The sequence below is a fragment of the Saitoella complicata genome, assembly GCF_001661265.1.
Source record: "Saitoella complicata NRRL Y-17804 unplaced genomic scaffold SAICOscaffold_1, whole genome shotgun sequence".
NCBI lineage: Eukaryota > Fungi > Ascomycota > Saitoellomycetes > Saitoellales > Saitoellaceae > Saitoella > Saitoella complicata.
The window spans coordinates 701,577-717,343 of NW_017566992.1; the positions used below are offsets into that span (position 1 = coordinate 701,577).

At 53.3% G+C, this 15,767-nt stretch overlaps 8 protein-coding genes across 8 annotated transcripts; 6 read left to right on the forward strand and 2 right to left on the reverse strand.

Moving 5' to 3' along the window:
- Nucleotides 1-316: 316 nt before the first annotated feature.
- On the forward strand, nucleotides 317-3,123 carry SAICODRAFT_4441 (uncharacterized protein; the record flags this gene model as incomplete). Its single annotated transcript, XM_019168778.1, has 2 exons — nucleotides 317-573; nucleotides 630-3,123. 2 exons carry the CDS (start codon nucleotides 317-319, stop codon nucleotides 3,121-3,123), a joined length of 2,751 nt encoding a protein of 916 aa, XP_019027366.1.
- A 321-nt stretch (nucleotides 3,124-3,444) lies between these two features.
- Nucleotides 3,445-5,361, reverse strand: SAICODRAFT_68613 (leukotriene A-4 hydrolase). Its single transcript, XM_019170407.1, has 2 exons — nucleotides 5,335-5,361; nucleotides 3,445-5,286 (listed from the first exon to the last, which is right to left on the reverse strand). Exons 1-2 carry the CDS (start codon nucleotides 5,348-5,350, stop codon nucleotides 3,455-3,457), a joined length of 1,848 nt encoding a protein of 615 aa, XP_019027367.1. The 5' UTR covers nucleotides 5,351-5,361; the 3' UTR covers nucleotides 3,445-3,454.
- A 146-nt stretch (nucleotides 5,362-5,507) lies between these two features.
- SAICODRAFT_68614 (pyruvate decarboxylase) lies at nucleotides 5,508-7,548 on the forward strand (the record flags this gene model as incomplete). Its single annotated transcript, XM_019170408.1, has 2 exons — nucleotides 5,508-5,809; nucleotides 5,869-7,548. Exons 1-2 carry the CDS (start codon nucleotides 5,576-5,578, stop codon nucleotides 7,546-7,548), a joined length of 1,914 nt encoding a protein of 637 aa, XP_019027368.1. The 5' UTR covers nucleotides 5,508-5,575.
- A 151-nt stretch (nucleotides 7,549-7,699) lies between these two features.
- SAICODRAFT_105366 (uncharacterized protein) lies at nucleotides 7,700-9,670 on the forward strand. The gene is made up of 3 exons (XM_019165261.1): nucleotides 7,700-8,173; nucleotides 8,223-8,902; nucleotides 8,953-9,670. The coding sequence occupies exons 1-3, from the start codon at nucleotides 7,942-7,944 to the stop codon at nucleotides 9,571-9,573; spliced, it is 1,533 nt and encodes a 510-aa protein (XP_019027369.1). The 5' UTR covers nucleotides 7,700-7,941; the 3' UTR covers nucleotides 9,574-9,670.
- Nucleotides 9,671-11,012, forward strand: SAICODRAFT_105371 (uncharacterized protein). The gene is made up of 4 exons (XM_019165262.1): nucleotides 9,671-10,000; nucleotides 10,057-10,344; nucleotides 10,398-10,490; nucleotides 10,539-11,012. The coding sequence occupies exons 1-4, from the start codon at nucleotides 9,767-9,769 to the stop codon at nucleotides 10,887-10,889; spliced, it is 966 nt and encodes a 321-aa protein (XP_019027370.1). The 5' UTR covers nucleotides 9,671-9,766; the 3' UTR covers nucleotides 10,890-11,012.
- Nucleotides 11,013-11,457: 445 nt separating this feature from the next.
- Nucleotides 11,458-11,622, forward strand: SAICODRAFT_39829 (ribosomal protein S30; the record flags this gene model as incomplete). Its single annotated transcript, XM_019168624.1, has 1 exon — nucleotides 11,458-11,622. A coding segment is annotated over one exon (165 nt), but the record flags the coding sequence as incomplete, so codon positions are not given.
- A 731-nt stretch (nucleotides 11,623-12,353) lies between these two features.
- SAICODRAFT_22648 (uncharacterized protein) lies at nucleotides 12,354-13,847 on the reverse strand (the record flags this gene model as incomplete). The annotated part of the gene is made up of 8 exons (XM_019166614.1): nucleotides 12,354-12,432; nucleotides 12,498-12,694; nucleotides 12,792-12,955; nucleotides 13,017-13,103; nucleotides 13,166-13,329; nucleotides 13,381-13,473; nucleotides 13,530-13,594; nucleotides 13,656-13,847. The coding sequence occupies 8 exons, from the start codon at nucleotides 13,845-13,847 to the stop codon at nucleotides 12,354-12,356; spliced, it is 1,041 nt and encodes a 346-aa protein (XP_019027372.1).
- Nucleotides 13,848-13,996: 149 nt separating this feature from the next.
- Nucleotides 13,997-15,622, forward strand: SAICODRAFT_105401 (uncharacterized protein). The gene has a single exon (XM_019165263.1). The coding sequence runs from the start codon at nucleotides 14,174-14,176 to the stop codon at nucleotides 15,143-15,145; it is 972 nt and encodes a 323-aa protein (XP_019027373.1). The 5' UTR covers nucleotides 13,997-14,173; the 3' UTR covers nucleotides 15,146-15,622.
- Nucleotides 15,623-15,767: the final 145 nt, after the last annotated feature.

A 15,767-nucleotide genomic window follows, 5' to 3' on the forward strand; every position in this document is an offset into this window, starting at 1 on the left:
GAGCATTCAACTTTGCGACTCGACTTAAATCACACCCTTCACGCACACCGCGCACGAGCACGAAATCTAAGTTCGCCAACTCTTCAATTCAATTGCTTACACCCATCTCGTTAATCACAGTCATCAACAAGCAGTACAGGCAGAACCGACACTATCCATGTCCTTCAGCAGCAGTAACTTCGGATCCGGAGACGCCACATCCCCCTCCTCCTTCGCCAACCAACAACTCCCAAACCTATCAATCAACACCTCCGGCTCGTCACAAGTCACCGTATGCTCCCCTCACGACCAAATACTCGACCATACATATTTCCAAATGTCGCCGCAGGAAACAGGCGCTGGAATGAACATGAACAGTCGACCATCGCCAACGGCAACCTCGGGGATGCAAGGAGGAGCGACTGAAGAGGAAATGGCGATGGCGAAGGAAGATCCACTCGCGGCGCAGGTATGGAGGATGTACGCGAAAGCGAAAACGGCGTTACCGAATAGTGCACGAATGGAGAATTTGACGTGGAGGATGATGGCGATGAACCTCAGGAAGAAGAAAGAGGCGGAGGAGAGGGCGGGAAGGTATGCTTAGTTCGTTTCACGGCATGGGAATGCCTTTGGCTAATTGGACATTACAGAAGTGCGGAAGCATCCCGCAGAAACTCGATTGAGCACGCTACTGTTTCGGCGTCAATATCCTCCTCGTTCGGAAACAACTACACCAACAACGACCCAGACGCCATGTTTGTCGATGATCTTGTCAATATGTCACCCAGTGGTACCATGTCACCATTGGAGGAGAACCATTCGACAAGTCAGGCGATTCCAATCGGGGCGGGGTCTAGAGGAAGTTTACCCCCGTTGAAGGAGGGCGAGGTGTTGGAGCACACGCAGATGGAGACTGTCTCGCAGGGGAGGCCAGAGTATAGTTATTTGCATCATGCGTTGAAGGGGACGGATATGGATCCATCGAAACAGAACCGCAAACGCGCAGCAGATTTCTCGCCAAAGGTTGCTCCGGTTGCTCCGCTTGCGAGTATCACCATCCCCAATGATCCGGAGGTTGAGCCTACGGTCTACAACCTCGAGCCACCGGATGCACCACCATCCTTCCCTCTCCAGACATCACACCCAGGAAACTTCCCATACGGACTCGACCCACTCGCCATGGAAGGGCCGGAAGGAATTATCACACCGCATCCTGGCTCAATTCCCAGCCAAAACGCGTTCTCCTTCTCCAACTCTTTCCACCAACCCAGCAGTTTCCCGCAGATGTGTAACAGTCTCTCTTCATCCGTGCAGAGCGAACAGGTGTTTTCACCACCGGGCAGTCAGCCTACGAGTCGGGTTAGCACGCCGTATGCGATGCAGGAGACGGCGGATAGCATGTATTTCCCGAGTTATCCGCAGGACCACTCGGTTAGTTCATCGGTCAATATGCCGTTTGGGTCACACCATATGTCGGGGTCTTTCATGCCGGGGAGTGCCCAGTCTGGTTTCGATATGAACATGGTGTTTTCGCCTCAGGATAATGAGGTGTATATCCCTGGTGATGGCGGCGCGAGTGCACCGACCAGTCTGCCAACGAGTCAGTACGGAAGTCCGATCGCGGAGTTTCCGCAGCATGTCAACCCGCGTCAAGTATTGACGGGGGGATTTGGTGGTGCACCGCATAGGAATGTCACGTTTGGGTTTGGCGATGAGGAGGAGAACGATGATGGTTCAGGCGCGAGAGGAAGGGGATCGAGGAGTAGCAGTGGTACCACCACGCCGAACCAGCAGTATGGTGATTTTCAGTTCAACGTACCGAAGAAACCGGAGTCTCAGCCGATGGCACAGCCGATGGTTAACCCCAGGTTTGGCACCGCGATGGGAATCGATACTTCGAGATCTTCGTCGTTTAGTGCGAGTTATGGACGGTCACCGACGGTATCGTCGTTCGCGGCAATGCACACGCAACCCAACCCAACGAGAAAAGTCACGATTGCCGCACCGGATGATATGCGTCCCATGCCTACCACGGCACCACACAGGCGTACGGGATCCATCTCGGCTGGAGCTGGACGGAGTCGTAAGGCGGCCATCCAGCGAACGAACTCGACGCCCAACACGATGGCGATGGCGAAGGAGGCTATGAGTGCCGCTGCGAAACGGGCACAGTCGAACCCGTGTTCGCCGCCTGAGGTGCATCGGTCCTTACCCCCTGGCACTGCTAGCGGAACGGGTTCTGCGGGAGCATCGAGTCAGGGTGCGTCGCCGGCGAGTGCGAGTGACAAGAACACGCCGCCAGCTGATACGAAAGCTGAGAAGGCTGGCAAGTCGCAGAATGGCGTCACGAGTTGTACGAACTGTGGGACGACTACTACTCCGTTATGGAGAAGGAACCCCGAGGGACAGCCGTTGTGTAATGCCTGTGGTTTGTTCTTGAAGTTGCATGGCGTCGTGCGTCCGCTATCACTGAAGACGGATGTCATCAAGAAGCGTAACAGAGGAAACCCCTCCAGCTCTAACACGGCTGCACCGCAGTCCGGTTCTGGTCCAGTTGCTGTACCTGGTGCTGGTGCTGGCTCGCGAGCCGCGAAGAAGCCCATTTCCAGGAAGAACTCCGCGGGAAGCATTACCGGGAATCTTGCGCAATCCCTCAAGATGACGAGTTTGAGTAGTTCTCCTGCACTGTCGATGTCAATGGGCCAGTCCAACACCGCAGCAATCGCAATCCCCGCAAGTACCTCACCAGATGACAACGTCTCCATGCCGACCTCCCTTCCCGGCAGTTTCGGTGCCCACCACACTAACTCCTTCATTGGTTCATACCAGAGTCAACATCACCACATGCCACCTCAGTCTCAACCGCAGTCGCTCCAGCATACGCCAACACCGACGCCAACACCGACCCCCGCTCAATACGTCGTGCATAAACGCCAGCGAACGGATCAGACGAGGGAAGAGGCAATGCACGGCACCGAAATGGAAATGGCGGATGACAATGGTGCGCAGTTTGCGTCTATGAGTATGCCGAACTCGATGCCTGCGAATATGGGGGCGATGCATATGCCTGGTGGTCAAGGCCATGGTGCTGGTGCTGGTGGTCCGGGGGCGGATGAATGGGAGTGGTTGACGATGGTGATGTGAAGTCGTCGTCGACCGTTTTTGTGATTTTCCTGGCTACATATCATTACGCACCTGGGCCAGTTTTGTTTCTTTTTGTTTTCTTGCTGCAATCGGAGGATGGGTCTGTGTTTTACATTTAATGGGCCGGGAGTTTGTTTTCGCAAGCGGGGTGCGATGGTAGATGGGGTTTTTGGAGATTGGAGAAGTTGGTATTGGCATAGACGATATTGATACGTACGCGTTGTGTTTTTCTTACATCCTATTTCTTTGCAGCTGTTTAAGTTTTTACCCATATATCATTTTCGAACGATGTTTGCGAATATTACTATTCTAACTCAACTTCTCGAGTGCTTCAGAGGCCAAGATCCTTCTTGACCATCTCTCTACAGATTGGGTGATAGAAGTCCTTGAATCGCTCGAAAGTCTTCACAGCCAACTCCTTATCCGACTCCCTCAACAAGCGATACGTGGGCCTCACGAATTTCATCCTACCCACCGTTCCGAGCCAGTCAGCGACCTCCTTATAGACGTCAGACCACTTGCTTTTCAGGGCGACGGCGTAGTAGCGAGAGAGGACTTCTGCGTTGTGAGAGGAGCGGAGGTCATATGCCGCAGCGAGCTTCTCGACTTTGGAGTTGGAGAGGGGCGTGGACAGCGCACCCAACTTGTCGAGGAAGAGGACAAGTTGGCCGGGGAGCCAGTCCTTGATGTCGTCCTTCGAGAACGACGTCGAGTCGTCCGCCTCCTCCCACTTCTTGGTCAGTGCGTAGCACTTCTGCGCCAACGTAGTGTCAAAATTGGGATCAACCTTTGCCAAGCCCTGCGCGTAAAACCAGTCTTCCCAATCGATCTCTTTCGCCAATTTCTCGCTCACCTCTTCGCCTCCGTTGGTCTTGACCCAGTTTTCGAGGAATGAGCGGAAGGTGAAGGAGTCGATGGTTTTGAGTCTGTATTCTGCGAAATAGGCTTTCGTGAATTCATCCATCAAGTCCATACCGATCGTTTTCTCGATGTGGTAGAGGAGGGCGAAGCCCTTCTCGTAGGGCACGCTGGAGAAGGCATCATCTGGGTCTTTGCAACCCGTCAAGTCCGGGATGAGGCGAGTATACTCCATATGCCCCTGCTCCTTGAACTCATCCACCGAATCAACCAACGCCTGGTATCCAATAAGTGCGGAGAACTGTCTGGCCTCCTCCCCATGCATCCCCCTCAAAATCATCCTCTCAAGGTACACCGTCCACCCCTCATTCAACCAAAAATGCTCCCAACTAACATTCGTAACCAAATTCCCACTCCACGAATGCGCCAACTCGTGCGCGACAACGTCGACATTACTCCTGTCACCGCTCACCAATGTCGGGGTCGCGAATGTCATATTGGGGTTTTCCATGCCGCCGTAGGGGAATGAAGGGGGGAGGATGAGGATGTCGTAGGTTTGCCAGGCGTAGTTGGACACGGTTGATTCGGCGGTGCGGATGAATTCTTCTGTGTCGTGTTCGAATTCCCATTTTGAGGCGAGGAGTTCTTTGGGTTCGGTCCAGAGCGTCGAGCGGGGGCCGATACGGGCGGAGGCTAGGTCGCCGGATGCGAGGGCGACGAGGTAGGATGGGATTGGGAGGGGTTGTTCGAAGTTGTACTCAGTCAATCCAGTATCGCGGTCGTAGGAGGTTGAGGTGCGGAGAGCGGACATGACGACCGGCAATGGAGACCGAACGCGTGCGGTGTAGGGCGCCTTGACTGAGGGCGTATCTTGGCACGGGAAGAGGGATCGTGCGTGGATTGCTTGACATTGGGAGAAGAGGTAGGGATGTTGCTTGCCGGATGTCTGAGCTGGGGGAAGCCATTGCAGCGCGGTACAATTTGATGTAGTGGAGAATTTGATCGAGACATGCACCGTCGTGTTTACCATCCGTGTACGCAACACGTGTGGAATGTGGAGCGCTGAACCGAGGGTGTTGCGTTCGTCCAAAGTGAAGTCATCGACGTCCTCTTCGCCGATACGGATGGAGTGGATATCCAGATACGACGTATCCAAGACAATCTCAGTAACGTTAACATGGGTGGGTTTGAGTGCCAACTCGACGGTTCCGGTAACGATCTTCTTGCCAAAGTCGACGGTGAGGTCGAGGTCGAACTTTGTGGTTCGCCAATCGGAGAGGTTGGAAAGGGAGGAGGGGTCGGTAGCTGTAGGGTCTGTCAGCCAAATTCCAGTATGGAGGATGCGGATCCTACCTTTAGTGACGATCATTAGAAGCTTTGAAGGGTCGACGGATCAGAGGTGGTGGTGAGGTTGCGTGCGCTATCGATAGCCGCACGTGACCACCCCGCACCCCGCAATGCCGTTGCCTGACGACCTTGTGAGATTTCCCACGATGGGTTCCTGCCTTGCCCCAGCCGAGTCACATGCCCCAACACACAAAGACCTCTCCCTCCCCTTTCTTCAAGTAACGAACAGCATACATCCACATACAATATGCCTCCAGGCCTGCCTACAGGAGAGCGCGATACTCTCCCCTTCATTCAGTATCTGTTGCACCGTCTCCGTGACGACCTCCACATCAACTCAATCTTCGGTGTCCCGGGTGACTTCAATCTGCCTGCGTTGGATTATGTCGAGGACTTTCCGGGTATGAAATGGATCGGAGCGGTTAATGAGTTAAATGGGGGTTATGCCGCGGATGGTTACGCACGTGTTAAAGGAGCTGGTGTACGTCTCTCTTCCTCTCCGTCTATAACACCTGAATAAATGCTAATGGAAGAGTGTAGGCCTTGGTTACCACTTTCGGAGTCGGCGAACTATCCGCGATGAACGCCCACGCAGGAGCCTACGCCGAACAAATCCCCCTCATCCACCTGGTGGGGCTCCCCTCCACATCCCAACTCTCCTCCTCTGAAATCCTCCACCACTCCCTCGGCCACCCCCACCAGACCCTCCTATACTCCTCCTTCTTTAAGGAGATTTCGGGGAGTATGCTGGTAGTGTCTGAGACTACGAGGGCGGAAGAGATTGATAGGGCGTTAGAGATTGGTGTTCGCAGGTGTTTACCGGTGTATATCGCCTTACCACAGGATCTTGTCGAGATGCCTCTCAAGAAGGAGGGTTTGAGCAGGCCGTTGGTTAAGGATATCGACAACCTCTCCGCTGCCGAAATGCGTGTGATCTCCGAGGTCCTCGGTCTTCTCTCCTCCTGCTCCAAACCGATTATCATTGCAGACGCCGGTGCCTCCCGCGATAACATCAGTGCCGAAGTTTCCAACCTAATTTCCTCCCTCCCAACCTGGCCCCTCTTCGTCTCCGCCATGGGGAAGGGGTCAGTCAACGAACAACATCCCTCCTTCGCCGGAACATACATGGGAACGCTTTCCCTCCCTCCCGTCCGCACGGCGGTCGAGGCTGCGGATTTCGTGTTGTCCATTGGGGCTCTTGCGTCGGATTTTAACACTGGGTTTGGGAGTATGGATTTTGAGGGGAAGGTCGTGGTGGAATTGCATGCGACTTGGACGAGTGTCGATGGCTCCACCTTCCCAGGCGTGGGTATGAAATCCCTTCTCCCACGTCTCGCCTCCTCCCTCTCCCCCATCACCTCCTCCGCACCAATCCCACCCTCCCCCTCCCTATCCCTCCCACTCCCCACCATCCGTCCCGCTTCCGACAAGTTCGTCAGGCATGCATACTTCTGGCCTCGTGTCGAGAAGTGGTTGAGAGAAGACGATGTGTTGTGCGTGGAAGCTGGTACATCGAGTTTTGGAGCGGCGGATGTAAGGTTGCCGAGGGGAGCGACGATGTTGTCTCAGTGGCTCTGGGCGAGTATTGGGTTCAGTGTTGGGGCGACGGTTGGGGCTGCTGTTGCTGCTGCTGAAGGGTTCCAGGAGAATACCAAGAAGAGAAAGGCCGAGGAGGAGGAGACGGTCGCTTCTAATGGCGACGGCGCGGATGAGAATGGTGGTGACGGTGAAGCGAAAGGGAGAAGGAGGGTGATCTGCGTCGTCGGCGATGGTGCGTTGCAGATGGGTATCCAAGAAATCTCAAACTTGGTCCGGTACAACCTCGGCGCAACAATCTTCGTCGTCGATAACCGCGGCTACACAGTCGAGAAGTACATCCGTGGTATCACGCGTGAGTATAACGCTATCAACACCGGGTGGGACTACTCTTCAACGCTTTCCTACTTTGGTTCTGCCTCTTCTTCCTCCCCTGATTCCTCCGCTTCGTCTGTGTCGACCCATGTACTCAACACCGAGTCCGAATTCGACGAGTTCCTCACGACGGAAGCCAATGCGGACCCCGGGAATTTGAGGTTCGTGATCGTGAGATTCGAGGATTTGGATGCGCCGAGGATGTTGAAGATGATGGCGGGGAAGATGGGGAGGATGGATGAGAAGGGAAATTTGGTTGAGGGTGGAGGTGGCTTGGGAGGGTTGAGAAGGGGGAGTAGGGTTGTTTGAGATGCACGGGGGGTATATTGACAGGACTATGAGAAGGTTGGGTTTGGATTCGGGTTTTATACTGGTTGGTGGCGGTGGGGCTATAGTTCATGTACTTGCTTTGTCTTTATTAATCAGTAATTGCAATTTCTCTCACATTCGAAGTGTGGATCCCAGGCAGATAGATACCCGTGAGAAAAACTAGGCTAGCCCTTGCATGCGCGAGGACCCCACCACCCTGCTGCTCTCACCGGCCCTTCACCTCCATCTCCACCTTACCAGACAATCACGGAACTCAGAGCTCATTCGCTTTTCTCATTGCTCATTCTTTTCTGTTTGTGAAGTACTGATCTAAGCTTTTTTGGCTGGTGATACCTGAAGTCGACGGCGGCATTTATTACCCTCGCTACCTCGATGGCTTCGAACACAAGGCTCGATATTGATGTACCTCTAACTCCCAGTATAGAGATTGAGATTCAGAGCTTAGTCGACAGTTTAGTCGATGACAGAATGCCGGAACTGGGTCAAGGGTCGTCAACCGCTTCCAGTTACGAGAGTGTGTTGAGCCCGTCGGATGTTGGAGTCAGTCCGATTATCGGTGATATCTTCCCTCTGAAGACCCCGAATACGGCTTATTTTGAACTTCGTGAGTTTCAGTAGAGCATTTCATGGGATGTATGCTGACTGAATGCTAGCTGAGAGTCCTGCGGACCACAGGTTCCCGGTCATCCTGGCGAACATCGCTCGTTCAGCTCCTACAACTCCTCGACGCACAATGATACGCCCAGAATTAAGTGTTCTGACTGCACCGAGGAATCCCCAGCGCCCTTTGCTGCGTCGCATTGTTAGCCCGACGATGGCGGCGAGCGTTGACACGGATGAAATCATTCCTTTCGAACCGCGCAGGCTGAACAACCCTGCGTGTGCGAGCAGCTCTGGAAGTCCTTTGACACAGCCTGCACCATTGCCAAGCTTTGTGTCCGAGGGTCTGAGGGAACCACATGAGACGTCGTTGGAATCACTTCTGAGGTTTGAATGGATGAAGCCCCTCCCGCCTTCGAGCAAATACTCCACTCCAGATTCGTCTCCGAGATCAACACGCTCCATCCACATACCAATGCACGGACCACCAAATATCCCTCCCGTTCGCCCACCCCATTTTGCGTGCCTTGCCCCGGTCAAGGCAATGCCGCCTCACGGAAGTTACGAATCTGTCAGCGCTGAGCTCAGTGAAATGAGGAACATGCGTGAGATGGTGTATGCTGCTCAGACGACGTTGGAGGACGTTACGGTCAAGCACAAAATGTGTGGTCCTTGTCTTACTGCGTTCAGGCGGGTTGAAGGTGAGGCTTTGGGCTGTTCGTGTTGCGGAAAGGTATGACTCTGTTACCTTGATCTTCCTTGGGATACTGACGGGGCATACAGAAAACCCTATCTCGACTGGTGGACGTCAGTACGAGGGTCGTCCCGGAGAGCAAGCAGATTCAGGTGATGCCCCGCCTCGGTATCAACAAGCCTGCTTTTGCAGCGGCCTCACCTCCGGTTTCTCCCATGAAGCCGGTAAGGCCCAGTCTTGGGCTTCGCCATTTCTCGAGTGACCCTGAGATCAAGAGATTATGGTCCGGAGAAGCCCATCAAAGCGGGTTCGACCAAGGGAAGGAGGACTGGGGCAGGCAAGACTTCCAGAAGGCATCATTCAGGGCGCTGCCCAGTCTTCCTCATCTCACGATTCCATCTACGCAGACAAAGCCTGCTTCCGGAGAGGACAGTCTTTTTAGCCCGGTGCCGGCTCGCCCTCCCAAAGCGAGTCTTTTCCCGGAACGAAGGTCATCTTTATCACTGAGCGTTACATTTACTCCTTCTCCACCGCCAGCTGTCTATCCCGGAGATGTACCAACCATCGCCTCGGTAACAACGACCAAGGACAGATATGGCCTTTTCATGCCGCTCGTCAACGCTGCTCATCCGCCGAACTGGGCCGTTGTCAAGATGAGTATCCTTAGGAGCCGTTGCGGGTGCTCCTGGACACTGCATCACACCCGCTGACGTCCATGCTTGGCTCGGAACCCAGGCTCACACATCTATTATTCCTTATACGCACTATGGCACTCCCATTCACATCCTCCGCCACCCTCATGCTCTTTCCGCCGCATTCAAGGTCTCGGATACCATCTATCTGGAGTTCGTCCATCATCAGGCTGCAGCTGTCTATGCCTCGATTTCTAACGGACAGACGATAATGGGGAACCAGGTTCTTGTCAGTGTTTGCTCTCAGGCGGAATTGATGCATGCAGTATTCCCACAATGGGATGGGACTTTCGGGGAGGGAGGTAACTTGTACTTGCCACCTCAGATGCCAGTCGATGGGATTAGCAAGAAAAGGCGCACTGAGGACGGTGGTGTTCAGAGGAAGTTGATAACGAGGGAGGAGTTGGATAGTATCCTTGCGGCGTGTCGTGCGAAGAAAGATTGGGTGAGGACTGCTTATCGTACTGTCGATGAAAGGGGGGCTGACTCATAGTGATACAGCAACGTCCTGGCCCATATCGACCTAACCGACCGTACGACCATCTCATCAGCGTCCTCACGAAATTCCCCTGGCACGCTGGTCTTCACTATTCCGTCGAAGAACGCGACGCCCTCTTCAAGACAACCCGAGAAGCACTCCGCTCCCTACGCCACCAGATTAACAAATACGTTTTCCCGGAACAGTTGAATGTTGCGTTGCAGACGAGGTTGTTGAGAGCGGGGTTGTTGGTACCGTGCTTTACGGATAAGCAGAAGATGCAGTTGCAGGCTACGAGTCATTTGGCATATGTGAATCTTATCCAAGTATATCCTTTGGCAGTGAACTGAGTAAGAATTCACAGCCTGAAGATTTGCTTCCATCTGTGCGGATGCAGCCGTGTTTTGGCTATGCATGTTCGACCGTTGCGTCGCCGGCGTTTATCTCTCTGGTTCAGGTGCGTAAGGAATCGAGATGAGAGGAAACTCTGCTAACTCACGCACAGCGTATCGAACATCATCTTATCCCTACACCTATTGAAGATTCGCAGATTGCTGCTACCCCTGTCACCTCAACTCCTCCCGCGATCCTCAAGGCTCGGATGTCCGCTGCTGCAGCTCAGCTGACGGCTTACTCTGCCGAGCCTGCTCCCCGAGTCTCGGAAACGTATGCAAACGTTATGTCGGTGGTGCATGGCGAGCCTGGCGAGACGTCGGTTATGGGTCTCACAGGCCCAGTATATGGAAGTACGACGCGAGGACCGAAGAGCATGTCTATGATTGCTGCGGCACACTTGGAGATCGAGACGATTGAGTGTTCTATTGCAGCCTTGGTTGCCATGCATAACAAGGCATGATACACTATGATACACTGGGCGTTTGGAGTATTCTTACTGTTTATTCTGGTCTGTTTTCTTTTTCTCGCGCTCGCTTTATTTAGTCCTTGCGCATTTAATCCAACTCCTATTTTTACCCTGCAGCTTGCGTGGCTAGGTGCATCTTCATCAAAATCAGTCCGGCAACGCCACGAAGAGAATCGTCGTCCACATCGCCAGTCAGCAAATATGGGTAAGTGCTGTCATTTCGTGTTGCTTGAGGGGCGGGCTCGTCAGTACTCGTCAATTCGTCTCGGTTTGTGCGGTTTTATGGGTGGCTTCGGCGGTGGAAGAGGATGGATGGGTGGATGTGTCTGGGTGGTCCTGGGGGCGTGGCGATGGTACCAGGAGACGAGGATGTTGAAGAGCGGAGATTGGGATGAGGAACGAGGTGTGAAGGAGTTATTTGCGACGAAGGGGAGGACGATTCGGCATCAGCGACCTGGAAAACCGTAATCAACCCTCGACCACCGATTGCCGAGTACTGCCCAACCTGCCTTTCAAGCACACGAACCTCGAATACACGTTCGAAATACTAATCTTATGTACAGGAAAGGTTCACGGATCTCTCGCTCGTGCCGGTAAGGTTAAGTCTCAGTGCCCCAAGGTTGAGAAGCAGGAGAAGAAGAAGACCCCCAAGGGCCGCGCCTACAAGCGTATGGTCTACAACCGTCGCTTCGTCAACGTCACTCTTACTGGTGGTAAGAGGAGGGTATGTTACACCACATCTTCTCTCTCTCAAGAACAGTGCTGAATGAATCTGTCTAGATGAACCCCGCTCCCGCTTCCGCTTAAATCGACACTTCAACTCAATAATGCATGGGATTGATTGTCAGATAGAAGTTCGGAGTCAGCAGGGAAAGGGAGAAAGTCGATTGCACGGAGTTTTGGGTCTTTGATTCTCTTTGTTGGAATGCGAATTCATTACGTCTTATAACACTGAGGACGATCTTGATTTCCGATCGCGTGATTCGCAAATGCAATTGTACGATCCGAAGCATGGAGCTGAGTTTTTACCTTCTCATCAAAATACGACGGCGTTTGTGCTTTTCGGGACCGAAAAATGGTTGCTGTGCTGTGCTGTTCGTGGTTGTGATTGTGATCTATGTGTGTCTGGTTGTGTGGAAGGCTCCAGCGATGTTGCGACTCGGACGACATTCTGCCATGGCCCTGATACGAATATCGACACCATGGCGTCTATCGGAGTTGCGATATGTGCGAACACCGACAATCTCGGCGAATTCCTTTTACCAAACAAATACACACCCGGACGACTTTGTAGATCTCATAGGTGGATTCCCGGGTAGTCAATACGCACCGCCTATGTTACTGACTGGATCATTTGACAAGAAACTAGCAATTGCCTTCTCCTGGGTATCCATTCTGCTCCTAACCTTCACAAACTCCTCAACCACCTATCGTACAGTTCAAACCCCATCAACCTTCTCAATGATTATGCCACTCCTCCTTAATCCCATTGAAGACCCCATTCGCAGCATCAGCTCCGAGCGTTGCACCGAATCCCCTACACATCCAATTAGCCACCATCCTACCTCTCGCGATCACCACTCCCGGTAACTCAAGACTTACCACACAGCCGCATTCATGAGCGCTTTCCCAACCCCACCAGCCTTCTGCCCAAGATGGTGATGGTGCTTCTCTTGCGGCTGCTGTTGTTGTATGGGTGCTTGCATTTGTTGTGGGACCTGGCCGTAGCCTGGGTACTGTTGGCCCTGCTGGTAGTATTGCTGGTTCATCTTGGTTGCGATTGATCTGTGGTTTAAAAACTGGGAAGGGTGCGATTGGTGGAGTACTTGTAGACGACGGTAAGCTTTCTGGAGCGAGGACTTGGTCCGCGGGGACAGACACGGTATACTTGCGTACAATGACGTCGAAGCGTAAAGTTAGTCGGCAAAATTGGACTTGTATGAGTCTCGAGTTATCAAAGTGATTGGATTCGAAATTGAGCAACGAGAATAGGGACAGCTTGTCTTCCAGGCCATTCTGCGCCCAGCTGCTCCATTCCTTCCAAGTTTTATCGCCCGCGGCTGGTCAATTGCATTTTTCTCACACCTCACGCCTGGAAAGTGATCTGCCCGCTCCTCTCACCTCCCTCAACAACTTCAACATCCTCGGTCGCATTCCTGAAATACTCCATCGGCAAAAACCCAATATACGAAACATTCCCAAACCCACCTGTGTTCATCTGTCAGCCTGCGTGTGTCTTCTTGTAAGGTTAATTGGGGGGTTCGACTCACCGAAAAAGTAAATCTTCTCAATCTCAAACGTATACCACTTCCCAAAATGCACACCCGCGCTCGGAATCCACTCAACCGCATCAGGATGTGCGTCCAGGAAGCAGGATTCGATACGTTTGTTTTCGGAGGGTGTGGTGATTTCGGTGATGTTACCAAAGAGGTTCCTGTGAAAATGTTATCAATCAATGACCTTCAGAAACAACAAAATCACATACATTCTGGGACCAGCAGCGAGGGAGTAGACAGGGTGCTGCGGGTGTTCACGGATGGAGAGGGTGAGGGAGGAGCCGTGAGCCCAGTTTCGGTAGCTGTGTTTCCCCGTGTCAGATTTGCGCAACAAAACAGCATGGGAGAGAACACATACGCTGGCTCGAGGTTCATGATCAACAAACTCGGGTTTCCGTCACCATCGCAGTCCGCGATATACGTCTGTCAACCCATCTCGTCAGCATCCCCCCGTATAGGTCGAAGCATTGATGAAGTGATATACCATGAGTCCCATCGGCGCACCCTCCAAAGTTTGGTTGACTTCGGGTTGCCATACCGACATCAAGTTCGCGAGACCTTCTTCGCGGACGAGACGGCGTGCGACGATGCCGGCTTCTTCGAGAGTTTGGCCATAGCCGAGGACGGCGGGGAGGGCGGCGAGGGTTGAGAGAAGCGCCAAGGCAGAGAAGCGCATGGTGATGGTGAACTGTAAGGAATGATAGGGGTATAGATGGAGATGGAGCGAAAGTGTCGCCGGTGGCTTTAGGCCTTGATATCGATGGAAGGCGTGCGTTATCGACAGAGATCCTGCGAGGTTATCGGGGGGCCAGATGTGATGACGTGGGTGCTTCAAAAGACATTTTACAGTAATTTTAAAGTTATAAAAAGAAGCTTTGTCGATTTTCCAACCCGCTCTCTCGAACTCCTCTAAACTCGGTATCACGTACCGACGTCGTCGTGCATCAACACACATCACCCGTTTGTCAACGTTACACTCCCTCTCCTCGCCACTTCTTCACAATGCCAAAAGAACGCACCCTAAACCCTGCCCTCGCAAAACACAAGGCAGACAAACAACGTCAAATTCGCGCCGGGAAAACCCAACAACGCAAAGCGCAGGATGAACGATACGCGAAACGGAATCCGGAGCGAATTCGGGCGCAGATAGCGGAATTGAAGGCGAGTTCGGAAGGAGCTGGACTGGGGACGGGAGATAGAAGAGTGCTGGAGGGGTTGGAGGGGGAGTTGAGGAAGATTGAAAGGGCGCGGACAGCGGCTGGGATCAGTACAGCGCCAGCTGGGGAACGGCTGGGTAGAGGGGAAGGCAGAGATGGCGAAAGAAGGGAAAGAGGACCGATCATCGAAAGCGATCGTACAAAAGAGCAGGACCGCAGCCGTCGAGAACGACAAGAACGCCGCGAACGCAACCCACCAAAACCACGGATCCCGAAAGATCCGAAGAAGTCGATATACTACGATCCGGTGTTTAATCCGTATGGTGTTCCGCCGCCTGGGATGCCGTACCGGGAGATTGGGCAGGAGGATAAACGAGAGCAGGAGGGTGGGGATGGGGAGTATAGCGATGCGGATAGTACGACGAGTTCCGTGCTTGCGATTCCTATGCCGCCGGGTACGCCGCCACGATTGTCGGATGAAGAAGTCAGCGACGACGAGGAGGTGGATATACCTATGCCTCAACAAAGAGAACCGAAGGAAGAGAAGAATAAGGAGGAAGTGGAAACAGGACCAGTACAAGCAGTGTATGAAGCTGCGCCGGTTCTTCGCGATCTGCAGAAGGAGACGATTGCGGCTGGATTTGTGCCTGCTGCTGTACGGCGGCACATGCCTGTTTCTAGACCGGCCGTTTCTCAAGTGCAAGCGGATGTGGTGGTGCGAGGAGGGCAAGGACTGGAGAAGAAGGGGGTGAATGCGGCGCCGGAGGTTGATGAGGAGTATGATGCGTTTATGAAGGAGATGAAGGGGTTGTTGTAGAGGACATTGAATCGAGTAACGTGTGATTGAAGGGGAAGAATCCGGAGGGAAGACGAAGAAGAGAGTCCCCGCACGGGTCGTGGAAGATGGCAATGAACGTGGGAAGACCCTTGTAGACTATGCGTATTAAGCAGCGAGTTTCGGAACCAAGCTCAAGCATAGATTGCATGCCAAGTCCTGTTCAAACGCTTGCGAGGATGCCATCCGCTATGCTCGTCATCCTCGAGAGTCAACGGCCCCTTCCCGTTGCTCGAAGCTTCAAGCCAAGAATGGCCAAGGCGTGAGTTTAATTCTTGGAGGTGATCGGCTGTTTACACTCGCATCATCGACATGCAGTGGTCATCCCGGGTCCCGGCCAGCGTCTGTGCTCATGAATGCTCTCCCTCCTCGACCCCCTATCCAACCCCTTCAACAACAAACAAGATCTAGAAGCTGAGCCCCTTCGTAAATCTCTGCAATGATGCTCTTCTCTTCGCTCGTGGCTTGGCATAGTTTCATGACGGCAATCGGACTCGCGCGCCCCGAAGCCTCTGCCGTCACCGAGTCTCACCAGACAAATAAAGGTAAATCTCGGAGGACCAGCCCATCCAACAACCAACGACCCTTCAACGACCGACAAGAC

Coding starts and splice junctions, on each gene's coding strand:
- SAICODRAFT_105371 (XM_019165262.1), top strand. CDS start 9,767: ATGGGGAACCAGGTTCTTGTCAGTGTTTGCTCTCAGGCGGAATTGATG. Junction 10,001..10,056: donor GTCGTGCGAAGAAAGATTGG/GTGAGGACTGCT, acceptor ATAGTGATACAG/CAACGTCCTGGCCCATATCG. Junction 10,491..10,538: donor CGTTTATCTCTCTGGTTCAG/GTGCGTAAGGAA, acceptor ACTCACGCACAG/CGTATCGAACATCATCTTAT.
- SAICODRAFT_105401 (XM_019165263.1), top strand. CDS start 14,174: ATGCCAAAAGAACGCACCCTAAACCCTGCCCTCGCAAAACACAAGGCA.
- SAICODRAFT_105366 (XM_019165261.1), top strand. CDS start 7,942: ATGGCTTCGAACACAAGGCTCGATATTGATGTACCTCTAACTCCCAGT. Junction 8,174..8,222: donor TACGGCTTATTTTGAACTTC/GTGAGTTTCAGT, acceptor ACTGAATGCTAG/CTGAGAGTCCTGCGGACCAC. Junction 8,903..8,952: donor GCTGTTCGTGTTGCGGAAAG/GTATGACTCTGT, acceptor CGGGGCATACAG/AAAACCCTATCTCGACTGGT.